Source organism: Rutilus rutilus (genome assembly GCF_951802725.1).
Source record: "Rutilus rutilus genome assembly, chromosome: 9".
Classification (NCBI taxonomy): domain Eukaryota; kingdom Metazoa; phylum Chordata; class Actinopteri; order Cypriniformes; family Leuciscidae; genus Rutilus; species Rutilus rutilus.
Genome location: NC_140223.1, coordinates 36,957,052 through 36,984,785, shown reverse-complemented (window position 1 = coordinate 36,984,785; position 27,734 = coordinate 36,957,052). Strand labels below are relative to the sequence as shown.

The window sequence follows — 27,734 nt, the reverse complement described above, 5'->3', positions numbered from 1 at the left end:
TGCACTCATGGCGAGCGCCCCCCAGTGGAACTCTGGTGGTACTACAACCAAAATTCGGTACAATAGGGCTTAATAGGGAGTGGACAGGCTCTCCGTAGACGGGCTCTGTCACTGTGTTGAAAAACCATGTGAAAAACTAAGAGATATGGAAATGAATGTCATTACAGTTAATAATATATTTCAGAATGCACAGAAACAGTTAAGGGTGTATGATATTCTTCTAAAATATTTAAGATATACAGAGTTTATTAGAAGGATTTCGTTTTTTTTTCTTTTTCATTTTATTCCATTTATTTATTCCTTTTGTTTATCGAGGCTTCACACTTCCTCCCACTAGGTGGCGGAAATGCACCTTAAACTGGTTTACCAACCGCCATAAAAAAAATAAAGAAGAAGAAGAAGAAGAAGAAGAAGAAGAAGAAATATTAGCCTCTGAGGAAAAGCAAAGATTATAGAATAACACAGTAATTTTGGTAATAGAATGGTGTGCTTATCGTGAACACAGCTGGTCATCGGTGAGTTTTGTGGAAAATACATGTCATTCGATGAAAAGCAAGTGTTTACTAGTTTAAATAAGAGTAAATAGTTTAAAGGGACAGTAACATCGATATAAAGTGATCTATCTGTCAGCCACTAAATAAGAAGGTAACGTCACTGTGGTGGCACCATGATACAATTATGGTATCGAATGTTAAATCATGGCAAACCAATGTACGTCTATAGTCCTTATTCAAATTAATCATTTTTCTAGCAATATCATAAACATGAAATAAACATCTAAACGATTTAAACAATGTTTATAAGCACCAAATGTTTGTCTGTAATTATTGATAAACGTGGGAAACGTGAGTTAATGCAAAACGTTTTGTTTGTTTGATCATTTTTGTCAATCAGGCTGTTTACTTCTCTTTCTGCCATGCTTTAAAAGGGTCCATATGATGTTACTTTTTGGGCGTCACATCTCATATCTCATATCTCTCTCGCTCAGTGATGGAGTTTCCAGAAGGCTTTAACCAGCTTGACCTGCTGGAGTCTCATGGCCACATGATTCCAGTGGGGACAAAGAGCGGCTGGGTGGAAGAGGAGGAAGGAGATGAGGAGGATGAAACCTGCCACACTGAGGAATGGTATCAGCAGCAGGAGCTTAAATTACAAGACACTCCAACTGAACTGATATTATGGGCCGCTGAGAAGAATAGAGTAAGTGACCTTTATCTCGAGCAGTGGTTTTCAATCCTGAATCTCTTATTTAAAATCAATCGGAGATCAAATGGAGGATAAAAAATTGGGATAAAAGTCGGAAAGAGCTTTAAAGTGAGCTTGTACAAACAAGGAATTTAGCTTGGTTTTGAAACTTGCAGTGCACACATATAAATACAACAAGAAGACACAATACATTTTAAGAATAAAATATATGTAAAAAAAATAAAGACAGAGATATGTTTAATCAGAATAAACATATTTACAGTATTGTAAATAATATGAATAAATAGGGATGAATTTACAAAGATATTGCACTAAACAGTAGGAGGATTGCACTTGCATTCATATACCTTGGGAGGCATTTAACTGTTTAAGAGGGAAATGTGTCTGTGAGAAGAAACTGTTCCTGTATGGCTGTACTAACATCAGGGCTCGATCCCCATTAGATTAACAGTGTTGTGTATTATGTAAACTTTATCATGTAAATGAAATTTCGAAATTCTCTGTATAATGAACGATTTACAAATAACAATGATTGACCAATCACAACTCAATATTGTAACGTGCTTTGCACAGGCACGCCAGAGCTCAGATTCAAGCAAGCTTTCGTCATTTTTCGCATTCCGAGGCCGTTTTAACTCCTACGGTGGCCGTATTATTCCAAGATTAACATGGCTTCCAGTTCGACTTCGTCCATGAGTGTTCCTTCAAGTGATGACGTTACTTTTACAAATATTCTTTCGCTTACTATTACAAATCTTTTGCTTCCTTTGCGACTCTGTTACATGTCCTCGAGAATAGGCTTGATCCTCCATCTTTAACAGGCTTTCAAATCTGCCGGCTCTGCAGTTGCGAGTAATCTCCCCCTCGCATTCGTCACGGTGCCACTGAGTGTAAAAGCGCGAAAGGCGAAGCTTGAATTTCCTGGTATGTCCCTCTTTGGCCAATGTATTTTCAAGATGGAGGCGCAACATGGCTGCCACCATTCGAGCGACTCGCTCGTATGCATTCTCAATGGCAGATTCTACGCTTACGAGAATACTTGATTAGTTGGTGGAAGTAATTAAACAAGAATGAGCACATATCATTTTGCTGAGAATCAACTTAAATAATAACACAATGTAGCTTTAAAATGTGCAAAATTCTCGGACCACCCTACAGGGGCAAAGGTCTACCCAACATAGCATTACAAAATCCTGTGGGAAACACTGATCATTTTATGAACTGATCACCAACATAGTACGACAAAGTTCCTTTTAAGTCAGTAAAGCTGTTACGCTGTATTAAAAAGCCCTTGGACAAACTGTATTTGGGCTCAGTTCTGAATGTTTACTATGTCTGGCTCCGCCTCTGCTCTTAACCATGCAATGTGCTTTGGTGCTTCAGCTTTGGAGTGCTGAAAAGTGTGGGGCTCAGAATTTTTTAGTTCATTTGGAACTCATTTATAGAGTTATTTTTATTAAAAATATATGTAAATAATGATTAAACACTTCAGTGCCCTCTGAAGGCATCATTTTAGTTTAGTTTGGCACGCAGGGATTGTGTGTGTGTGTGTGTGTGTGCAAGTGAGAAAGAGTGTCTGGTGCTCAGTCATACATACTACAATGATATAAATTATTTAATGAATAATGCCTATATATTTTTCTACTCTTTAATCCAATATATAAAAATGTTTAAGGTACAGGAGGACAGCATGAGGTATGCAGAGAAGACTCGAGAAGGTTTTTGTCCAATTCTATATCATAAAGTAGGATAATGATGAGATGTGCATGCTGTGGATTCAAACGTGTTAGCCTTTATTCCCAAACAAACACATTCAAAAATTATTAAGCATTTGTATAGGCCTCATGTCTGATGCAACATTTGCTATAATTTATAAATAACTTTTTTTAATGACTGAACACAGCTGAATATCACCATCACGGATATCTTGCTATAATACTATACAACAATACAATCACAACTGATTGGTTATTTCAAAGGTCTTTACAGACTACAACAACAAAAGAACCAAAATACCACAATGGCACTTATTTCTACGTTTTTTTGCCACAAAATTTTGTTTTATTATGTATTATGCATTTATTAGTTATTTTGGGAAAGCAAATCTTTTTCTTGTGCTCTCTCTCTCTCTCTCACTCAAATACAGTACGGACACACACCTGTTCTTTTTTTCACGTTTTTGGTGACAATTCCATTGTTCTTCATTCTTGTCTTTTTAAAATATAATAAAGTCAGACGAGCAGTTTTCAGTTCTCTGTCTTTATTGAACATTAGGCTTACACTCCAGTTGTATTGAAGCGTATATTCAATTTGAAATGTAATATGCAAAATGGCAATGTATTTAAATAAAATGTTTTCCATACCAAATGTGGAATGTTTGGAGCAAAATGATAATTTAAATTAAATTATATCATTTAAATGAGCTATTTCTAGTTAGAGCTAGAGCTAGTTTTAATGTTTTATAAGTTGCAAAATAAAAATGAAAATGTATTACAGAAATTATAAGATATGTTTAACATGCATTGTTCAAGTAAAATTTGTAGCAAAATGATCTACATTTTACATGATTAATTGCATTTACACTCACAGTTAAGACACTTGCGATTACATTTTCATTAAATGTCCCTCAGTGAATGTAGCAAAATTCAATGTGGAATTGAAAATGCAATCCGCCCTGTCAATCAATGCATCAAGGCAGGGTCAGGTGTGAGTGTAAGGTGTATGAAACTGAGAGTTCAGCGTCACGTCCTGAAGCTCAACACTCAGTCGTCTTCATTAAAATTAGTGACACTAAATTATCTTACCAGTGATGATGCCCCTCTCTCTCCAATTGCGGTCTCTGATCTTGAAATTGTCTGATGAATGATATATAAAATGAAGCTCATATTTGAAGCAAATGAAGCTTTCTTTGACGTGAACTGGTTAAATTTGCATATGGCGTGGGAAGATTAGATTTATATTAGTTTTGCGGAGACACAGTTATGTTGCCCAGTGTAAATGGAACGGATAACTATCCCATCATTTAAAACGCATGAATGACTAAGTGTACATAGGCCCATTGGAAATTTGTTCTTCAAAGTCTAATTTAAACCTGAAAAAAAAAAGCCCCTCATGACAAAAAGGTTGCCGACCCCTGATTTAGAGTTAGCAATGAAATTTTGCGACAGGTAGTATTCCATTTACGGCTCTTCTCGTTCATTTCTGTTGTATCCGCAAACCTTGATTTACTGTTGTACAACTCATTGACATCAAGGCAATAAAGTGATTGTTTTATGAGGTACACGTGATCCAAGTTGACTGTTGCGCTTGCTCCAATGGCATTGGCAGAGGTCGGTATCCCCTTACATAAGATCTCTCTGTTGCATACACCGCACAAAAATCCTTGTCAAATTTTAAAACAAAAACTATACCTTTTACAGGTTTGACCCTGCTGACCCAATGAGCATTTCACTTTCCAATGGTCATGCCTTAACTGCAATCTCTAGTATTGCATTAGTATTGCATCCTTCTCATGGGGATTTAATAATTTCTGACTTTTCAGTCTGAGTTAAATCTCTTTTTTTGGCTCATTTTATCTGTAAAAGAAAACATGCCTAATAATTCTGCACACCTGAATATAAGGCGTTTTTCATTTCCAGCCTTCATGAACAATTATATATCACTTATAAATGATTAAATACAAAATTAATAGTAGTTATTACGATTAATGTGGTTTGGAATTGGTAAAATGTGCACATAAAAAGCACATAAACTTGTTTATGTAATAAACAAGCAAAAATTATAATTATAAATTTATAATTATAATAAATTGTATTTTAATGTAAACTTAATAAAATATTGGATTGGTTGCTTGAAAACTGGTCTATAATACCAATAGCTTTACCTTTCAGCATTCACCTCAATGGCAGTTGCTCGTTGACAGATGAAATTAAGTATTGATGCATTTTTCTTTCTTTCTTTCTTTCTTTCTTTCTTTCTTTCTTTCTTTCTTTCTTTCTTTCTTTCTTTCTTTCTTTCTTTCTTTCTTTCTTTCTTTCTTTCTTTCTTTCTTTCTTTCACAGTTAGCAACAGTAGAACGTCTCCTCACATTGGACCCAACACTCACTAATTGTCATGATAGTGATGGTTACACCCCTCTACACCGTGCTGCCTATGGTGGCCATTATTCCGTGGTCTCTGCTCTTTTGAATGCTGGAGCGAATCTTCATGCGAGAACGACCGATGGTTGGATGCCGCTACACAGTGCCTGTCGTTGGGGTCACGCAGCTGTAGCTTCTTGTCTTTTGCAATGGGGGGCAGAGGTCAATGCCATGACAAGGGGCCGACTCACACCACTACAACTGGTGGCGGGAAATGCTGCAGCTGGAAAGACGATTGAGCTATTGCTTTCACAACGCACCCTACGGGCAGGACTGAAAAACAGTGCCGGAGAGACCGCTTATGACATCGCACATCGCACAAGTGAACATCACAGACTGTTTGAGATGGCAGAGCCCTGTAATAACGTATATTGACACATTTGTGCACTACATATATTGGCACATATGTGCACTACATATATTGACACATGTGCTTTACATATGACACGTGCGCAAATCTTTAATTACTGACATAAATCTTAAAAATGTGTCTTATGAATTGTTGAAATGATGCTGTGTTCTATGGAAAATAGAGGAGTTTGACTTTTAAAAAGACTCACGATCATAATGCATCAGCATAAGATGTTCACAACAGTGTAATTATAATCATTGAACAATTTTAGCACGTCAAGAAGGTTTTTTGTTGTCTGTGAATGATGTGATTATGCATTTGCAGGGAGAAGCAGTACCATGTTAACCAAACATTGTGTATGTACACAACAATTATCTCAACTACTGTCTTAAAAATGCTTTCAATGCATATAATTTTTAACTTAAACCAATTCATGTATATGTGGAGGTACTGCACGTATTTTAGGCACTGTAATTGGTAATTTTATTTGTCTTGCAACGTGACAAATTAATGTTTAAAGTACAAATATTCTGTGTAGTCTGTCAAAGAATACAATTGTTCAATGTCCTCTGGAATCTTTAGGCAGCACCCACAAAAGCTTTTATGAAAGTGAAGTGTGTGTTTGCCTTTAAGGTGTGTGAGATCCTGAGTCCTGTAACAGGTCACCAAGCTGTTTTGCTCTCTTGTCCACAAATTTAGTGGCACTATAAAAAAATTACAATGAAACAGTATACAGTTCTTTTAATACTTACAATGTCAAACTTAAATACTATTAGAAATAGCACAAGTTGACCAAAGTGTTTTACAACAATGAATGCAAACCTACAAAAAATAAGAATATACACTGGAATAAATTCATTAAAATATACAAAAATGGGTGGACAGCCACAACTATGCACACAGCAAAAACTGTTAAATTAACTCTCCTGGGAGTTTATTTGGCTCCACACTCAAGAGTGTTAAAGTGTTAAAATATGAGTGTTAAATGAACACTGAAGCAGTGTTAAAGTTAATAAGATTATGATTAATTGAGTGATGATTGACCATTATTGAAGACACCTGATGTTAACAAGCAGAATCACTGAAGGAGAAAATAAAAAAATGTTAAGACACCATTATGGTGATCAGTGTTTGCTTTAGTTGGGCTCTTGACCCTTAATCTATGAACTTAAGATGTTGTTTGGCTGCTGTAACTGAATTATAACAGCCAGATGAACAAAGAGAAAAAGTGATGAGGAGATGTTGGTTATTATGTTATAAATCCCTGAACTCATTCAGAGAGTTAGGTTTACCTTGTGACTATACAACAGACTTATATTTCTAAGCACATAATTTTTAGCATTTTCAATATAATCAAAATATTTCTTAAAAGCTGTTCTGATCAAAAGATTTTGAGAAAGTTTTTTTTTTTTAAGGAACACAGACATCAATAATCAGCCTGTGAATCTCAACAATGGTGTCAATAATAAAGCATGTTGCAGTGTATTCTGGATGCCACCAATCAAAACTCATTAATGGCTCCCATGATGCATTGCGGTATGAATAAATTATGATCTGAATTGTCTTAGTAATTTCTTTTTTCCTAATTGAACATTCTGTTTGTCACCATTGTTGAGATTCATACACTGACTCTTGATATCTATGTGTGCCAAATCAAAATATGTTTTTTATTTTTTTTTAATCAGAACTACTTTTAAGATCGCCTTTGGAAAATTTTTAATCTGGAATTACATTAATATATATTAAACTTCCTATGTACTCATGAGCAGAGATGTTGAAGTAGGTGAATTTGTTTTGCTTTCAAGCTAAACTCCTGGCTCCATGGATGTAGACAAAGACCCCTTTGAGATGTGACCCGGTTTTGACCCCGCTGCCACGTCAAGCACCTGTAATATAACAGTAAAGACAAATTCAGAGTAAAGTACACACACTAACTCTCCATAAGGAAGTTGCAAACTCACTCTGAGCTTTCAGCTTCATAAGGAGCAATTCCTGGATCCTATATCCTAATACAAGAAAAACATTGCAACATTCAGAGATATTTAGCTAAACCGGATAAACAAGCTGGACTGATAGAAGAACGCAATTAACCTCTGATGGTCAGAGGAGTCAATTGTGCTGAACGGGTGAAGGACATATAGTGTAATTTATATAGGCTATATACTATATGGACACCCACTCCAGACGGGGACAGACGACAAATCATACAGATATACCTGCAAAGGTGAGCAGTGCGTACCGAGAGAAACAATGTCGCGTTGTGTTTATAGTTCCGAGGCCACACTGGTGGGTTTTCGCTCTGGCTGTGTGGTATGCGGTTGTATTATTCGTTTTAAGTCTAACGAATTTCCACCTGTCGCGGTTAGACGCCTCCACGCACGGTCCGTTGCGAGCTGAGAAATCCAACGTGACGCTTCTGATCTGGTGGAGGCCCTTCGGTAACCGGGATCCCCTGCCCGACTGTGCTGTGCATTATGGTATCCAGGATTGTACTCTAACCACGAACAGAAGCGCGTACACCCGCGCTGATGCCGTTATCATACACCACCGCGAACTGATGCGCAAATGGAGCCTCCCCAGCGCTCCGCGGCCTCAGCGCCAGAAGTGGATCTGGATGAACTTTGAATCTCCGAGTCACTCCGGCTCTTTGATTGAACTAGATGGGGTGTTTAACCTTACCATGTCATACCGTCGAGGCTCGGACGTGTTTCTGCCGTATGGGTACCTACAGCCCCGGAGGGGAGACAGAGAGACCCCACGGGTGAGTGCGCGGCACAGGCGTGGAATCGTCGCGTGGATAGTTAGCAACTGGAATGAGCAACACGAAAGGGTGCGATTTTATCGGAATCTCCGGCGATATATACATGTGGATGTTTTTGGACGTGGTGCGCGTGGTTTGATATCTGATAGCGTAGTGCGCACCGTATCCCGGTATAAATTCTACCTGGCATTCGAGAACTCTTTGCACACAGATTACATCACGGAGAAACTGTGGAGAAACGCTCTCTTATCAGGGGCAGTGCCAGTGGTTTTGGGACCACCACGGGAAAATTATGAACTGTTTCTTCCTGCTGATGCCTTCATACACGTTCAAGATTTCAGTGGCCCACGGGCTCTTGCCGCGTACCTGAAACACCTGGACCGAAACCACTCCCTCTATCAGCGTTACCTGAACTGGAAGCGTCACTACAGCGTGCATGTGACGTCATTCTGGGCGGAACATTACTGTATGGCTTGTAGAGCTGTTCAAGTCAGCAGACACCAGTACAAATCAGTGTCTGATATTGCTCTTTGGTTCGAGTCTTGATGTCTCCATGTGTCAGTATAATCACTACCACTGTCACAGTGTCATATGTTGCAGGTTTGGGAATTGTAATTTTTCTGTTGTTATGGATTGTGTATGTTTGTTCATTCAGCAATCTTGAATACAATCTCATAATTAACCTATTCTCGTGCCCATTGTACTCACCCTTTGTTCTCTCCACTGTGGGATTACAAATTTAGGAATATGTTCAAGATCTGCTGACCCTACATCTTTACATATCATCCCACATAGCAACATTGTGTCGGCCCAGATCCAGCCCACATCTGGCACACGTGGAAAGATGATCTGTCCCACATGCAGCGTGAAATGACGGCCCTTTGGTGGACCGCTCCTGTTTGCCAGATCTGGGCCACAAGCAGGCCATAGCAATGCCACATGTCAGCCAAGAGCAAAGAATAAACCAGAACTGGACCTTATCTGAGCCACAAAGTTTGTGTATATTAAATATGAAGTCATTTCAGCCTTAATAAGCCTGTTAACAAAAATAATCACTGAAGGAAAGAAGAACAGAAACAGAGACGAGCAGAAACACAAGAACTACAACTGACTTCAGCCACAGTCTTAGATGAAATCAACTGAAGATAAAAGAAGACATTAAATCTCTGAAGATCTCAGCAGAGGAGGATTAAACAACTCCACAAACAGCATTACCAGCTTCACTTATTAACCAGACTGACTTTATTTCTGTCAGACGTCTACAGAAGTTTTTATTGAGAATTAACAGAGGTTTAACTCTAATGTGTTTCATTTGAAGTCACCATAACAGTGATTAGTGTTTCCATTAGTTGAGCTCTTAACTCTTAGTATATTTATTGTCTTACTTTGGCCGTTGTGACAGTGTGTTTGTCAAACACATTTCCAGTAGCAAAGAAAGGTGATGATGATTACCTATATAATCAACATGAAATAACCTGATGCATTGATGTCATTTGAATCTAATAACTGTGTTGTACCATTAATAAATTCACATTACAAACCCTGTGTTACTGCAGCATGTGATCCAACAATATTATAACAATCAGTTAGAAGACTTTAACAAACATGAGCATGAAAAATTTAAATTTGATGACAAACACAGACATCAATAATCAACATATGAATCTCAACAATGGTGACAATCATACCAGCATAGTACAAAACTCCCAGCATGCATTGCAACATGAATAAATTATGCAGCTATAATAATTGTCCTATTATTTAGTTTAATTCTAAATATTTGCTTTTATTTTTTTTGCTGTTGTTTTTGTTGTGACATTCAGTAGCTTTTCAGTGATGTTCTGAATTGATCTGTTTATCTGAATATTTTTGATTGTCTCCATTATTGAGATTCATACGCTGATTGTTGATGTCTGTGTGTGCATCATTGAAGATTAACTTTTTATACTCCTTTTTGTTAAAATCTTCTAACTGATTGTTATAATATTGCTGAATCTCATGCTGCAGTAACACAGGGTTTGTGATGTGAATATAGTAATGGAACAATAAAATTGTTAGATTCAAAAGACATCAGTGAATCAGTCTATTTTTGTGATGATTATAAAACAAGCAACTGGTACTCATCATCACCTGATCTCGTTTCACTTTAGCTTTCTTTACTGCTGCAAATTTGTTTGACAAACACACAGTCACAGCAGCCAAAAAAAGACAAAAGATATAATAAGAATTAAGAGCCCAACTAATGGAAACACTAATCACTGTTATGGTGACTTCAAATGAAACACATTAGAGTTAAACCTCTGTTAATTCTCAATAAAACCTTTTGTAGACGTCTGACAGAAATAAAGTCAGTCTGGTTAGTAATAAGTGAAGCTGGTAATGCTGTTTGTGGAGTTGTTTAATCCTCCTCTGCTGAGATCTTCACAGATTTAATGTCTTCTTTTCTCTTCAGTTGATTTCATCTAAGACTGTGGCTGAAGTCAGTTGTAGTTCTTGTTTCTGCTCGTCTCTTTTTCTGTTCTCTTCTTTCCTTCAGTGATTCTGCTTGTTAACAGGCTTATTAAGGCTGAGATAATTTCATATTTAATATACACAGATTTTGTGGCTCAGATAAGGTCCAGTTCTGATTTATTTCTTTGCTCTTGGCTGACATGTTGCATTGCTATGGCCTGCTTGTGGCCCAGATCTGGCAAACAGGAGTGAGCCACCCAAGGGCAGTCATTCCACTCTGCCAGATGTGGGCCGTATCTGGGACGTCAAAATGTTGCTATGTGGGTCATTTGATGTCATAGTTAACATAAAAAAGTTCATTAAAGCCAACATAGCATTATAAATACTATAGCTGTAAAAATACCATGAAAGGTAACTCATATAATTTGGGAAACCGAATGCTTCAAATAGTTCGAGTACAAAAACTAGTATGGTGATAGTATTGTGAACTTCATTTGAGTCACTGAAAATTAATATCTCTTAATATTAAACTCCAAACACCTAATGTAATAGTGAATTCATTAAAAACATGACTTTCACTAAAACCTTTGCAGTTCGTATTTAACAAACAATAGCACGCATGTATGTGCTAATGTACTTAGCAAGGAGATTGTCACTGCATCAGCAACTACACAGTTACTGCCTTTAAATAAAGCAACAGGCAGCATCATGAACTTTTACTAATATTTCAGTGAAATTAACTTCTTTCGTTTAATAAATCTGACTGTTACATTTTACATTATATAACTGTTTTTCTTTGATTTTAACTGACTTCAGCCACAGAAGACATTACATCTCTCAAGATCTCAGCAGAGGAGGATTAAACAACTCCAAAAATAGCATTACCAGCTTCATACGTCTACAGAAATTCCTATTGAGAATTAAAAGAGGTTTAGATGTTGTTTTGTTTCATTTGATGTTACCATTATGGAGATCAGCGTTTGCTTTAGTTGGACTCTTGACCCTTGACTTTACCATTAGTCTTTATTTGGCTGCTGTAACTGTGTTTGTAAGACACATTTGTTGTGGCAGAAGCAAAGTCAACAAAAATGACATCACTTTTTGTTGATTATGATGTCATCACATAATATTTGGATCACCGACATCCCGTGTCTAATCCCTTATCAAAAATGTCTTTATATTTTAAAATCCTTCATATTTTCTGGATGTCAAATCACAGTGATTCAATAATCAAAAAAAAAAAAAATTAATTAGACAATAAATTAGATTAGTGCATCGGACCACCAGATGATGATTGTGACCATTAACAAACAGCCACTGCCATCTGATCCTGCTTTCTTTTAGCTTTTTTGCCATAGCAGATGTATTTTAAAGACACAGCTATCGCAGTTTAAGAAAAAACTATTGTTCAAAAGTCAAGGGTCAAGAGCCCAACTAAAGCAATCATTGATCACCATCATGGTAACATCAAATGAAAATAAAATAACATCTAAACCTCTGTCACCTTTTAATAATAACCTCTTTACGGACAGATATAAAGTCAGTCTGGTTAGTAATAAGTGAAGCTGGTAATGCTGTATCCTCCTCTGCTTAGATCTTTAGAGATTTAATGTCTTTATCTTCAGTTGATTTAATCTTTTTTTCTGTTCCTCTTGTTCCTCTTTCCTTAAGTGATTCTGCTTGGTTCATCAGTGTCTGAATTAACTTAGAAAATTTACTGAATTAACTTTGAAATTGTTGAATTGTTCACAGTCAAGTGGACTATAGTGAACTAATGTAGGGAATAGTGAATGAGGGTATATGGTGTGATTTGGCACACAGCCTCTGAGTGTCGACTTTGAGCGCTGTTTATTCACAGTATATTCCTGTATACTTTCTCGAAAACGACAAATATTACCCAGAATGCATTTTTTTTCTACGGTATATAGCTTTAATTGGAAAACTTTTTTACAGTTTACGCACAAAAGCTTCTCCTAATGAACGTAGCCACATGCATTCCCATTTTGTCGAGACAATCTGTTGTTTATGGATCACAACTTGTAAGTATGTCTTATTATTTGTAGTTGTGCTTTCTATTAACAGTTCCAATTATAAGCTTTATGTAGTTGCTTTGATGTAAACGAAGGGCAAAGCTTTGCCTCCGCTAGCCTGTTAACTAACATTACAGTATTGATGATGTGGTGTTTACTCTTGCTTTTGTAAGACTGATCACCGCCCCACCACCGATCCATGATTTTGTGATTGATTACTGTTTGTATTAACATACTTTTCCAACAAATATGATTAAATGGTGGATAACATATCTATAAGAAAAAAACATACAACTCTGAAACGTCCTGTGAAATCCATGCTTGCAAAGTCCGTGCTTGAAATCTGTTCGTTAACATTGTCAGTGTCTGAATCAAGCTCGAAATGGTTTGAAATTGATGCCATTGTTAATATTTACATTTGAGGCGTGACATTTCCCGAACATGCGCAAAGCACTGGTAATCATTTCCTGGGAGAGGCTTCATCGAAAACGACACGCTCAACCAGACTGAACAATCAAGCATGAAAACATTCTAGTACACCCCAAAGCCAAAATCAAGACTTCGTAAAAGGGCATAATAGGACCCCTTTAATGAGACTGAAAAAGAGCAGCTTAGGTCAAAAATAGGACAGATTCTGTGGGTTGCAAAACAAACCAGACATTATGTTTGATGCAAGCAGCTTAGTATCAAATATAAAAGATGCTACAGTCCAGTCTATTCACGAGACAAATACGGTCATTAGAAAGCTTCCCAGCAGGCACAGTAAGTCAAGGTGACGTCAGGAAGACGCTGGACTCCAACTAATCCAACGTCAGTCAGACGATATTTTGGTTGAAAATGAAAGTCAGATTGACGTCTAAACCCAACGTTTGTTTGGCGTCAAGCTCCAACGTCAGACAGATGTTGAATTTTGGTTGGAATAAGCACCGAAAAAAATGTGACATGCATGGCAGCACATTAAATCTGTGAAGATCTCAGCAGAGGAGGATTAAACAACTCCACAAACAGCTTTACCAGCGTCACTTATTACTAACCAGATTTACTTTATTTAATTTCCGGTTTAATGAAATCAATAGTTGTATTTTAAAGTCACCATAATGGTGGTTAGCGTTTGCTTTAGTTGGACTCGTCTGACCTAGACTTTTTAGCATAACATTTTCATTGACTTCTATAACTGTTTGTTTATAAAGCACAATTGTTGTGACAAAAAAGCCTAGAGATAATGTGATGTTGGCTGTTGATTGATGATGAAATTGTCATCATGTAATTGCTTGAATCCCTGCTCTTATTCAGAGTCTAATGTTTTGATTATATAGGCCTTGTTTTTAATGTTGTTTTATAATAGAAGCCATTTAATTTTACAGCATGAGAGAAATGTTGTTTCCCAAATAATATAAAGAATTTTAAAAACATTTAGTGTATTAAACATTTTCCTTTACATTATTACTTAGCCATCAAGAATCAGTGTATGACTCTCAACAATGGTGACAATCAATGAAACGCTTCATGCTGGTTACCACCAATCAAAACTCACCCATATCTCCCAGCATGCATGAGTTGATATGATTATCTGCATATTTTGTTTGATTGTCACCATTGTTGAGATTCATATGCTGTTTCTTGATGTCTAGTAATGCCATAGATGAAAAGTTTTTGTGCACTAAATAGTTTTTAAAAACCAAGTATATTATTTGAAAATTTTGCTTTTTTTAGCTACAATAATTGTGTTTTATAAACACACATTGTTTATAAAATAACAATTTTATACTGAAATATAAAAACTCTGACTGAGATAGCAGTCAGAGAAAAATTTATATTAAAGAGTCAAGGGTCAAGAGCACAACTAAAGCAAATGCTAACCACCATCATGGAGACTTTAAAATACAAAATATGATTTCATTAAAAGGGAAATTAAATAAAGTAAATCTGGTTAGTTTTAAGTGAAGCTGGTAATAAGTGTACGGCCAAGTGCGCTGAACTTTATCGTTTGCAGTGATGCTTGGAAGTCTCCCTGATGGGGGAACACAAGGGGGAACATTGATTGGTCTCATGGGAGGAGAAGGGAATAAGAGAATTAGATGTATGGTGAGGAGTACTCTGGCAGGGGAAACTCTGGCCCAGTCAGATAGACAATGCTATTTTTCTGGCTACCCTCTTTTCTGAGCTCACAACTGGAAATGCTGAGCTGAATGCTCCTCCGTTTGTCTGTGTGACGGATAACCACTTTGATTCCCTTAAGTCAACAAAACAGGTCACTGAGAAACGACTTCGACTGGAAATAAGCAGGACATAAAGGACCTCATACAGAGTAAAAAGATAAAGAACGTACTCTGGTTGGACACATAAACTCAACTCGCTGACTGTCTTACCAAAAATGGAGCGTCTGCTCTGGTGTTATCGAAAGCACTTAGTGAAGGACTGTGGAATTTGAAAAGACTGAACACTTTCAACTGCATATGCAACAACTGATTTGTTGTGGTAACTGTGGCCTTTGTTATATATGGTTTCTTTAATATGTAACATTTTTATTCATAGTTTCTTTGTTTTTTGTTTAAAGTATTGGGAGATTGTTAACATGTTATTTCCCTTCTACACTATTCACTTCGGGCTTCCGGGTGTGAAAAGGATAACGCATGCGCTGGGTTCTGTTTTGTGTGGTTGTTGGTAATGATGGATATGTGACACCTCGCATTGCACCAAATAAAGTGTGTACAATATGTAAACTTTGTGTTTATTTGAAGCATCACACTGAACTAAGACCAGTATCGACATGTCCGACACGCTGAAAACTGTCTGCCAAGGGTTTCATAAAGGTGGGAAAATGTCTTTTTTGCTAAAAAGTAAAACAGATAAAGCATATCGGAAATATAACCACATGATTTCCACATGATTCCAAAGAATGCTTTTATCATCACCTAATACATTAACCCATTTGTTGAGAAAAAACTAAATCCTTTATTGTATTTTTCGGTGTACTCTTCAGCACTTTATTATAGCTGACAGTGTGCAAGGACGAGGCTGTTAATCTCGGATTCAAGGCCAGGAAATTTAATATTGCTGAATATCACTGTCCATGAAAAGTTGTTTTTGCGAAGTACATTCAGGATATTCTAAGTAATATTCACCAGACATAAAAGAAAAATAGTTGTATTATTGAGAAGCAAATATATTTAAGCTGTATTTGAGAATACAATCAATGCATTTTCCCTCAAATAACACAGATCTGTTATCTTTGTTTCATTTACAATTATAATTAGACTGTGGATTATACACAACTGACATAATGCAGCAAATTCTGAAGACTGCATTTTCTTCTTTTGTTTGCAGTTTGGCAAATAAAGAGGCAAAAACATCCACATGACCAAATAATGTGGAACGCCCATGCATAAACCCAAGGAGTGATGTGTAATTATGGTCAAGGGTGGGAGCCCATTGAATTCTGTGACAGCTAAAAATGGCCACTGAGAGAAAAATAGTGAGACATGTTTAGTTTGTCTGGGATCGCCTTGTGTTATTTGACAGTAAAACGTGTCAGTCTTTATGTTATGTTATTATTGACGTTATTTTTTGAATAGCATTCCATTTTATTGAGCATATTTCAAAGACTAATATAGTTTTTCTTGCTTTGCTGTAATTAATACTGTAAGAGAGGTTGTAAGAGAAGTTTTTCATGGGCCAGAGTTTTGAGATAAGGTATTTCAGGTGGTTGCTTACTGAAGTTCAGACATTCCAAGTTTGTACAAAATGTGCCCACAAAGATGGCAATATCCGAAATCCTTTGTCCTTGTGTCCTTTTTTTGGTCCCCATGAGGAAAACAGCTTATTAAATCAATCAAGTGATTTTTTTTGAAAATGTAAAAATGAAGGTTTTCTGTGATTGCTAGGTTTAGAGGTATAGGGTAAGTGTATAATATACCGCTTATACAGGTACAAATCATTAGGTCTATGGAAAGTCCCCATTAAACACGTTGTGAAGGCCAAATGTTTACAAATGTCAACATGAAACATGTCCAAAACTGACTTGTGAGGACATTTTAGGTAGTTATCAATCAGCCAAACCATGGTTTGCTTTATATATAGTCATATCAAAAGTTCACTTTCATAAATCATTTAATATGACAACCAATGTGAAAACAATGTGTGTGTATTATGACCACTAAAGTGGAGCGGGTACACTATTGTTCCAATTAAACTTCAGTAAATTTGTCCAAGCTTTTACATTCACAATCTGTATTTTTTTTTATATACTTAAAGGATGTTTGAATCTCTGACATTTTTGTCTCTGTTCCTTTGTCTGTGTCTGTCTGTATTTATGTCTCAGATTTTACCTACCTCAACCCACATCTGTTTCTCACACTCCCTTGTTCCCATTCCAAGGCCTTTGGAGTTTGCTGAACTAGCATGTCTGGGCAGAGCGTGTGTGTAAAGGCTTGGACTAGCATGTCAAGACACATGCACTGAGGCTACATATTTTGTGCCATTTCAACATCATAAATGCTCGCACACAAAACATGAATTTCTGAGTAGTTCCAGTCGAAAAAACGTTTCACATTTTAAGGACAATTATCGAACACCCAAAGTAGCCTCTTTGAATTATTACTATTGAACACAGCAGCAGCAACAATACTAGAAGTAACAGAGGAGCAGCTAAAGAGGTAGGACACCTTTTATAGAAGTTTTAAAAAAGTTGCAGATATGTGATACAGTATTACTACTAGAGGAAAATATCTTTTAATGACTTTTTATGATGTTTTCCCCCCTTTTCTGCCTTTTTTACAGTCTTTTAGAACAATGGCAAACATTTGTCTTGAGAGTGCCTTAGCTTGTGTAAAATAGTATTTGATTTTGCTTTATAAAAATGTTCATGATGCACAGATTTTTTTACACACCTTCACATTTGTGGAATACTGTTTAGTATATTTTCCGCTCGACAGATTAGACAGACGATTCTGCTGCTTGAGGGTGTAATCTTTACACATACACACATATGCACAATGCTCAGTGTTTAGTATCTTTGACTGTTTGGATCTCTGCTCAATATGATTACTTGAAACTAAATATTTCGGTAACACTTTATAATAACTGCATGCTATGAAACATTAGTTAAGCATTAGTAAATTGTTAATTCATCATTTATAAAGCAGTAATAGTCAATGTGTTAATAAATGCTTTACTAACACGTATCCCTACTGTAATTCATGATTAATTCAGGTAGGCCTAGTTATAAAACATTTAGTAGTTGTCAGTTAGCTTTTTTTGTGAGCTCATCTAAAGTGAGACCTATTTATGCCTTGTACCTTGCATATGCATATTAATTTTCAAATTTCTGATCTAGCCAAGTCAGAAGTGTGATAAATGAAAACATTTGTTAAAACAATGATCAGCTAGAATATAAAAGAAACATATTGACTGATTTTAAGTTAGTCAAACTGTTCTTAGCATTTCTTTTTAGTGTTATTTTAGCATGAAGATTTACCAATATCTTAATTCAAATTCACAACTGTTTGTAAATTGATCTTTCACAATAAGTGAAACTTATAAATTATATATATTTGTTCTTATAAGCTTCACCTAATGAGGCACAGACATCAATACGTCACTACTACAAACACAAAAATGGTGAACCAACAACACAAACTGCTAAAAGTGAGCCAAAAATAAGTTCAGCAGCACAGATAAAACCAAGAAGTATAAAAAACCCTATACAGCATAACCTATCCATGCTACATTGCATGCTGGGTACCTTGGGTACATACTGTAAAAATACAACATGATATTGTTTGTTTACAGTAATTTTTTGAGAGTGCAGTTAAATATAAGAGAAGTACTGTGAAATTACTGTGAAAGTAATGCAGTGATTAACCTGGAATATACTGTAATTTCACACAATTTTTTAAGTGAACTTGTTGACTGCACATCTTAAGCACTTAAAAGTGTATATGTCTTTTTTTGTTGGTTTCAATATTACTGTACATTGAAGATCTGACATGATTTTCTCTCTCAAAACACTTACATTTTAACAGGAGTGTGAATTCTTGTTATACCCACTGTAAATACTATAGAGTTTATTTGATATATTGAAGCACAGGCTCTATACTCTTCAGCACAATGGTGACCCACAAAACTCAGACAACAGAAACCCTTTAAATCCCAACAGAACGTTAACAGATCTCAGCAGAGGAGGGTTAAACAGCAAAAACAGATAGATAACAATAGTTACCATAAGGTGATCAGCGTTTACTTTAATTGGTCTCTTGAGTTTTCAGCTTTAATAATCATAATTTAATAATCAGGGTCACAGACACGTACCCAAGAGTAATCACTGATCAAAAGTGTGTTAATTCATTAAATGCTTTTTAAATATTGTAGTATAAACACTGATACTTTAATAAGGTACCATAATCAGATACTTTTTTTGTGCACAAAACATTTTGAACTACTACTACATTTAAACACACACAGACATCAAGAATCAGTGTATGAATCTCAACAACTGTGACATGCTTCATGCTGAAATGCATTCTGAGATCTACCATAGTATAAAACTCATCCATTGCAGCATGAATCATAAAAAAGCACAAAAAAGTATCTGATTACCACAACAGTGTTGAATCTCTTATTCTTTGCATAACAGTGTTTATACTGTAATATTTAAAATTAATATTCTATCATTTAAAAAAAGAATAATGTTTTAATGTAGGGCAGATTAAACATATTGCCAATCTAGACAATCTAATACAAGGTTTGTATATATTCTGAGTGTTTCTGTTAAATAAATATCGCTGAATACGACAATATATTATTATTTTATTTTTTTATCTTTATATTTTATCTTATATGTGCACGCACGCACTTATATTCTTAACTGGCGCTAGGACCCAGGAACGCATGTTGGCTAGCGGGTCGGGCACACACACATTCCTGCCATACCACAGTGAATGGACATGATTGTTGCAAGCCAGTCAAATGTGTTCAGCAGCAGCGCTTCGGTCAGCTCCAGAGAGTCCCTACTTACAAAAACTCTCCCCCGTTGACAGATTGAGTTATCCGTGTCAAGATCTCGCTGGGTAAATGCGACAACATAAATTTGCTAGCTTATCTGCCTTGTTTTTCAAAGTTTACTCTGTGAATTCAATGTAGCGGATGATGTGATCAGTGTAACGTGATGCGTGACTCATGTTTACCAGCTCTCAGATGGAGTTTAGATATCTGCATGTGCTAGGATTTATCTATTAATAATGCTTATCGATTATTATTTTTTTTTTCAAATGCAATGGATTACCTACTTAGTAAAGGCAACTTTTATTTTATTTTATTTTTTTATCTGACTGCATGGACATTAATTGAATACATACTTCTAAATGCCTTGTAATGTTTTCTGCGCCTGTCGGTAATGTGGACTGTGGTGGTGGGGATTTAGCTGGCTACGTAATGCTGAAGTTCATCTAGTGTTTCTATTTTTGGTTTCTGGGGTATGTTTCCCTCTTCATTCCTCCTGTCATTTCGCATATGTTGTCTTGTTAATTATTTATAGAACTTTATTTTTTATTTTTACTAGGAATCTACTGTGATAAATGTGCAGTTGTCAGGTATTTCTGTCTGATCTGATCGAAATTGATTCAGTTAAAATAAATGATATAATGATAATAAAACCAGTTTATAAATATGTTATATAAAGCACACTTTACAAAACACCTGACAAAACATAATATTTTACATGATCACATTGTATTATAAAGTATGTGATTAGTTGCGTTTAACGAAGCAACAACTGAATGTCCTAGACCTGTTCAAAACAAGAACGATATAGGCCTACATATAACGGTAACGATCTGCCGTTTTATCTGCGATGTCGCTTTAATGCGTAAGCTTTTGAAGTCAGGTGAATCTGATTGGCTTTCAATGGTTTTATCCTCCATCAGCTGGAAAAAAATAGTTCTGAAAGTGATTGCAAAAATTTCGTTTTTCTGTGTCCTTATTGTTATAGTCCCTATTCTCGTGGAATTAGAAATAGTCCAGGCTTTTATTCTGAATTAAGTAAAAGTATTAATATTAAATGAAAACATTTGAAAAGGTAACTTTTATTATAGAGTAGGCTCTTATTTGTAAGTTTTTTTTGTTAGAATACCTGACATGAAAGATAACAAAAACACATGACAGATCATAAAAATTCCAGTGGCACAATCCAGAGTATGTCCTTTGGGGCTTTAGGAGTTGTAATGTCCACAGAAGTGCTTCCGGTTACAGACATCCTTGTAGTTCCTCCTTATTCCTCCTGAATACAATGTGTTTGACATGTCCTGTCAGCCATCCATTATAATACAACAGTTCTGGTTCTCGAATTTGATTGGCTGAGCAGTGCTGATATACAGTCCAAAAGTCTTTTCACAGTTTGTCTGTGTTTGTAAGTAAGCTGTCAGTCTTTTCAGTCTTTTCAGTCTTTGCAGTTTGCACAGTGATGGAGAGTTTTCAGTGACTCTTTCTCAAGATTATATCATTATGCCAGTAGGTGGAGACATTAACTGTATTTATGAGTGAGCCATTGAATTGTTCACTCAACAGATTCGATCAACAACACTAATTTATTGGTCCATTAAACAAAAAAAGAAGAATATTATGAATAAAGCATATCATAAATGCATATAACATACTTATGCTCATGTATTATGTATTATGTAAGCAGTTCAGCACTAAACCTATGCTCTTTTTATTTGAAATGTTGATTGCTTCCAGTGTGAATGAACTGGATTGTTGAAATACACAGAAAATGTGTCCAATTGGCATTGTAATTACAGTTGCTGAAGTGAACATATAAAAAGGGGAAAGAAAAGTAAGATCCAAGGCAATTAAAAAAACATGCAGAACTAAAGCCCAATTGCCAGGGTCCATGTCTGTAAGCATGATATATATATATATATATATATATATAAAATATATTTGTAATCATTCTTGATTTTGTATTAGTATTCGAATAATTATTTGCTCCTTCTCCTTTTGTAGATAACATTATCCAATTCATCGGTACGTATCCGTGCTAATTTTTGCCCACCCGTGCAGCAGCAGACATGCACAGTTCTGAGGAGAGTGCGTCTGGAACTGTGCTTCACAGGCTTATGCAAGAACATCTGCGATACGGAACAAGTGGAATTGGAGGAGGGGTAGAAAACGACAGTTCTCAGATGCTAAGCAACCCCACATCTACAGAGAATCTACTCCTTGAAAAGGAGGGTCAAGGAGCCCATTCATATCAGTTTATGCCCTTGCAGTTTCAATCACGACAGGAACCTCAAGGCCAGGAGCATCAAGTGGACAGCAGTTCCATGGAAAAGACTTGTGGTGTGAGCCCAGGTACAGGTCAAGCAGTCCAAGCAGCCCAGACTTTGTCCGGATTTGACACCTTAGAACTTCCGTCTTACGAGGAGGCTAAAATCCAGTCTCAGCTGTACAAAGGACAGCAAAGTCTGATGGACCCTCAGTCCCAAATCCCTGTCCACAACCAACAAACTGTTCAAAACCCAGACAACCTTTCAAACAATCTTCAACAAAATCAGAACCATGTCTTTCACAAGGAGGGCCATGCACACCAAAGTCAGCTCCAACACAATCAGGTTCAGCAGATACAGTCTTCAACAATGTCTGACAGTCCTGCAAGCTCACATTCCCATCTGCAATCATTTTCTAACACACACTCACTCTCTTCCCCTCCTTCTCTTTCATCCTCTTCCACTTCTCTCTCAGCAGTTCTTGTGGAGGGTCAAGCATGGGCCCAGCAAGGGGGAACTGGTAGTACATCTCTTGATGAAGGTCTGACAGAGTTGAAACAGAGTCATGTTCGCTCACTCAGTGAAAGGATCATGCAACTCAGTCTAGAATGCAATGGAGCTAAGCAAAGTGTGGGACCTTCCAATTCACCTTGCTCACGAGACACTTTTCCTTGTGGGTCTGATGATAATACAGCAGATTCCCTCTCACCAACTAGTAAGACCTCCATGAGTAACCTACAACTTCCACCACCACCCTTTCCCTTACCTCAATGGAATTTGGATCAAAGAGGTCCTCCCCCAGAATATCCTTTTAAATTTAAGGTACAGACTATGCTTTCGCCCACATTACACTCCAACTCAGAATCTCTGGAACAGGGACACTTCTACAGTGATACCTTGAGAGCAGCCATGTTGGAGACAGTGCCACTTAGAAATATAGCAAGGTAATTGTAACAGACACATAAAGGTGAACTGTGTCATTTCTGCACTACTAGCAGCACCAATTGGAACTGCAAAAATTATGGTTTTCAAATTCCCCCAAACAGATTATTACAGGTAACCATTGGCTGAGCCAGACGCTGACATGTTCGACCAATCAAACAAACAATGTTTTAAGGTGGCTCAGTGTTTATAATTTAAGCCAGCATACCAGTGACTTATTTATAGTTGTCTCTGCATTAAACTAACTCACATCTATTTAACTTGTAAATAATAAACTGTTTTAACATTGGAAAATGTACACACTTCACCTATAAGTATTTATAATGAACAGGTGCTAACACATTATCTGTCTCACTTTTCAATCACTATCTTTCTGTATTTTAGACAGTACCCTTTGTCTTCATCACAGCAACAAACACAGACCAGTCCCATGGCTTCTGAGACTTGTATCCTGCCCTCACAGGCTTCTCAGCAACAATATCAGGCTATATCCCTGTCTCAGTCCCTGGGATTTCCTCTAGCTCAGACTGGATCTGAGACCCAGGGACTGTCTTCTTGTGTGGCCCTTTTTGGACAGCCTTTCCCAGGGGAAACGTATGCCATGGTAAGCCATGCCAAGCAGATGCTGGAGATCCTAAAAGAAGAGAACCAAAGCCTTAAACAAGAACTTCACAAGCAAAAAGAGAAGGCCAGCAAACTACAGCGGGTACTTGTCTGTCTGACTCTCTATCTATCTATCTATCTATCTTATAACTTCATTGGAATGTGGCAGAAATTATCTGTGCTGTGGTGATGAAAATATTTTTGGGATACTGTCCAGTATGATTTTAATACAGCACACTGACAGGAGGACACTGATATTATTGTATTACAGCATTAATGGGAGTTTGTGCTGTATTTGCAGTTGGAGGTGGAAGTTGTGCACCTGTCAGAGGCACATGAGAGTTTAGTGAAGAGCACATCCAAACGGGATGCTTTGGAAAAAAACATGAGGAATAAACTAGAAGCAGAGATCAGGCGTCTTCATGATTTTAACAGAGACTTGAGAGGTGAGATAGTGCTCATGCTTTGATTAGAACCTGAGTGTTATTCAAAATTGTTGAACTTTGTAAGTATTTTATTGATGTGCTTGTTAATTTAGTTTATTTTAGCTGCCTTCCTGTGACAAATAACATTTTCTCATATGTGTTTTTAAGAGCGCTTGGAAACAGCCAATCGTCAGCTTGCCAGTCAGGAGCTGGAGGGACAAGATGACGGACACTTGTATCTTTCACACAGTGAGATTTTACTGTTTTTTGTGCATCATTACACAATAATTATTTTTTACACCATTTCTGTTTGATTGCCCCCCCCCAAATATTTAATCTAATCAAGTTGTCTAACTGCTCAACCCAAATGAATGCTTGCTTCCCTCCCTTAACTTCCTGTGCCATTTCCTTGCTTGCTCTCTCTCTCTCTCTCTCTTTGTCTCTTTGGGGAAAAAACTAAAATTACATAATTGAGCAAGTGCATAAAAACTGTGTTCTCGCCTTACTCCGATTCACTGGCAAGTCTACAATAATATTTATGTTTTAAGAGGTTTGGATTTGGCAGCAAATTTCAGGTTTGCATCATTTGAATGTTTGTCAGATGATATATGCTTTGTAGGACTTTCTTTTTTTTAGCCAGGGGGTCTTGGTGTAAAATGACAGATGTGCCCTGATATGATCACAGGCAAGCATAGGTGTACCTCAAACTATAAGATTTCCACACAGTAGAGCAGTGCTAAAGCACAATTATACCATATAATTCAATTATCTGCCAACTCAGGTTTTGATTCAGAGTTTATGATTAACTCTAGTTTCACAAAGAGCTAAAAAGAGCAATTTTAGGAATATTAAAAGCTTTATGTTTTCTAAAGCTTGTATGGATAAAAAAAAAAAAAAACCTAAAAATATAAAACTAATAATAGTTGGTATAAAACAAAAAAAAATATGTCACTATGAACTGCTTTAATTTGGAGCAAGAGACACAGGGGAGTGGCTTCATGACCGCATCAGATATATGTCACTCATAGCTGTTAGGTCCAGTTTTGGTTTGTGACCTCTACATGCCAACTAAAATAACAACTCTTCAAGTAATCTTCAATTTATGTTTTTAACAACAGATAACCAAAGTTTCACAGTTCACCTTTAAGCTGCAGTCAAAGAACAGCACACTAAATACACTAAATAGAGCACCATATACTACTAATAACACTGAAATGTTGAAAAATAGTTTTTCTCTGAAACAACTTTTTTTTGTCTTTTTTTTCTCAGGAAGAGAAAGCCTGAAAGATCTAGAAAAATTAGAGATGGAGGCAGCTGATCTCCGATCAGCCAATGAGGATCAGCGACAACACATTGACATCTTAGAGCAGGCTTTAAATAATGCTCAGAGCAAAGTCGTCAAACTAGAAGAAGAGGTGAGTCTGTACACCCTGAATGAACATATTAAACAACATCTGAGGGATGAGCAGAGGCCAGGATCTTTGCAGTAGATTAATATAAACATGATCCAATCTGAAGAACACAGAAGCACAGGAATAGAATGTCCAAAGCACAGGAAGCACAGGAATGGAGAGCCAAACAATGTTAAAACAAGAGTCTTTGAATGTACATCAACATAACATGGGACATTACTCCCCCTACTGGTAGGCGCTTCCTGGAGCCATAAACAAAAACAACACCTTAATGGTGGGAGGAGATGATAATGATTAAAAGTGGGTGAGAAGGTGGGCCAGGACCCCCAAGCAGAAGAATACCATGGGGGAATGGATGGAGGAGGAGACCACAGGGAAGCCGGCAGAGAAAGAGATCGCAGTGAAGCTGGCAGAAGAAAAGACTGCAGGGAAGCCGGAAGAGGTAGAGTCTGTAGGGAATTCAGCAGAGAAGGAGACCAAAGGGAAGCCGGCAGAGGAAGAGACCACAAGGAAGCCGGCAGAGGAAGAGACCACAAGGAAGCCGGCAGAGAAAGAGATCGCAGTGAAGCTGGCAGAAGAAAAGACTGCAGGGAAGCCGGAAGAGGTAGAGTCCGTAGGGCAGTCAGCGGAGGAGGAGACCAAAGGGAAGCCGGCAGAGGAAGAGACCACAAGGAAGCCGGCAGAGGAAGAGACCACAAGGAAGCCGGCAGAGAAAGAGATCACAGGGAAGCCGGCAGAGGGAAGAGACCACAGGGAAGCTGGCAGAGGAAGAGACCACAGGGAAAACACAGGGAAGCTGGCAGAGGAAGAGACCACAGGGAAGCTGGCAGAGGAAGAGACCACAGGGAAGCTGGCAGAGGAAGAGACCACAGGGAGGCTGGCAGAGGAAGAGACCACAGGGAAGCTGGCAGAGGGAAGAGACCACAGGGAAGCTGGCAGAGGGAAGAGACCACAGGGAAGCTGGCAGAGGGAAGAGACCACAGGGAAGCTGGCAGAGGAAGAGACCACAGGGAAGCTGGCAGAGGAAGAGACCACAGGGAGGCTGGCAGAGGAAGAGACCACAGGGAAGCTGGCAGAGGGAAGAGACCACAGGGAAGCTGGCAGAGGAAGAGACCACAGGGAAGCTGGCAGAGGGAAGAGACCACAGGGAAGCTGGCAGAGGAAGAGACCACAGGGAAGCCAGTGGAGGAAGAGACCACAGGGAAGCTGGCAGAGGAAGAGACCACAGGGAAGCTGGCAGAGGAGGAGACCACAGGGAAGCCAGCAGAGGAAGAGACCACAGGGAAGCCAGCGGAGGAAGAGACCACACCACAGGGAAGCCAGCGGAGGAAGAGACCACACCACAGGGAAGCCAGCGGAGGAAGAGGCCACAGGGAAGCTGGCAGAGGGAAGTGACCACAGTGAAGCTGGCAGAGTAAGAGACCACAGGGAAGCTGGCAGAGGGAAGAGACCACAGGGAAGCCAGCAGAGGAAGAGACCACAGGGAAGCCAGCAGAGGAAGAGACCACAGGGAAGCCAGCGGAGGAAGAGACCACACCACAGGGAAGCCAGCGGAGGAAGAGACCACACCACAGGGAAGCCAGCGGAGGAAGAGGCCACAGGGAAGCTGGCAGAGGGAAGTGACCACAGTCAAGCTGGCAGAGGAAGAGACCACAGGGAAGCTGGCAGAGGGAAGAGACCACAGGGAAGCTGGCAGAGGAAGAGACCACAGGGAAGCTGGCAGAGGAAGAGACCACAGGGAAGCTGGCAGAGGGAAGAGACCACAGGGAAGCTGGCAGAGGAAGAGACCACAGGGAGGCTGGCAGAGGAAGAGACCACAGGGAAGCTGGCAGAGGGAAGAGACCACAGGGAAGCTGGCAGAGGAAGAGACCACAGGGAAACTGGCAGAGGGAAGAGACCACAGGGAAGCTGGCAGAGGAAGAGACCACAGGGAAGCCAGTGGAGGAAGAGACCACAGGGAAGCCAGTGGAGGAAGAGACCACAGGGAAGCTGGCAGAGGAAGAGACCACAGGGAAGCTGGCAGAGGAGGAGACCACAGGGAAGCCGGTAGAGGAAGAGACCACAGGGAAGCCAGCGGAGGAAGAGACCACAGGGAAGCCAGCGGAGGAAGAGACCACACCACAGGGAAGCCAGCGGAGGAAGAGACCACA

At 38.2% G+C, this 27,734-nt stretch overlaps 3 protein-coding genes across 4 annotated transcripts in view; all 3 read left to right on the top strand.

Moving 5' to 3' along the window:
• Positions 1-320: 320 nt before the first annotated feature.
• Positions 321-6,812, top strand: ankrd49 (ankyrin repeat domain 49). The gene is made up of 3 exons (XM_084419784.1): positions 321-515; positions 989-1,200; positions 5,268-6,812. Exons 2-3 carry the CDS (start codon positions 991-993, stop codon positions 5,718-5,720), a joined length of 663 nt encoding a protein of 220 aa, XP_084275910.1. The 5' UTR covers positions 321-515; positions 989-990; the 3' UTR covers positions 5,721-6,812.
• Positions 6,813-7,864: 1,052 nt separating this feature from the next.
• Positions 7,865-9,004, top strand: LOC311297421 (alpha-(1,3)-fucosyltransferase 4-like; the record flags this gene model as incomplete). The annotated part of the gene is made up of 1 exon (XM_084419669.1): positions 7,865-9,004. The coding sequence occupies one exon, from the start codon at positions 7,865-7,867 to the stop codon at positions 9,002-9,004; it is 1,140 nt and encodes a 379-aa protein (XP_084275795.1).
• Positions 9,005-17,350: 8,346 nt separating this feature from the next.
• amotl1 (angiomotin like 1) overlaps positions 17,351-27,734 on the top strand; it is a 36,488-nt gene continuing 26,104 nt past the window's right edge. Inside the window, exons 1-6 of one of the 2 annotated variants that reach the window (XM_084418431.1) lie at positions 17,351-17,594; positions 21,940-23,146; positions 23,529-23,850; positions 24,049-24,193; positions 24,341-24,421; positions 25,442-25,587. In XM_084418431.1, coding sequence (XP_084274557.1) covers positions 22,005-23,146; positions 23,529-23,850; positions 24,049-24,193; positions 24,341-24,421; positions 25,442-25,587 — 1,836 coding nt within the window. In that variant the 5' untranslated portion in view covers positions 17,351-17,594; positions 21,940-22,004. Of the gene's footprint in view, positions 17,595-19,867; positions 20,007-21,939; positions 23,147-23,528; positions 23,851-24,048; positions 24,194-24,340; positions 24,422-25,441; positions 25,588-27,734 lie in introns of those variants that run through there. The other variant, XM_084418430.1, reaches the window with a different exon arrangement.

Bases quoted from the DNA above. Each gene is read 5' to 3' on its own strand.
- ankrd49 (XM_084419784.1), top strand. From the start codon at position 991: ATGGAGTTTCCAGAAGGCTTTAACCAGCTTGACCTGCTGGAGTCTCAT. The intron at 1,201-5,267 runs GTAAGTGACCTT...TTTCTTTCACAG, and splicing joins GGGCCGCTGAGAAGAATAGA to TTAGCAACAGTAGAACGTCT.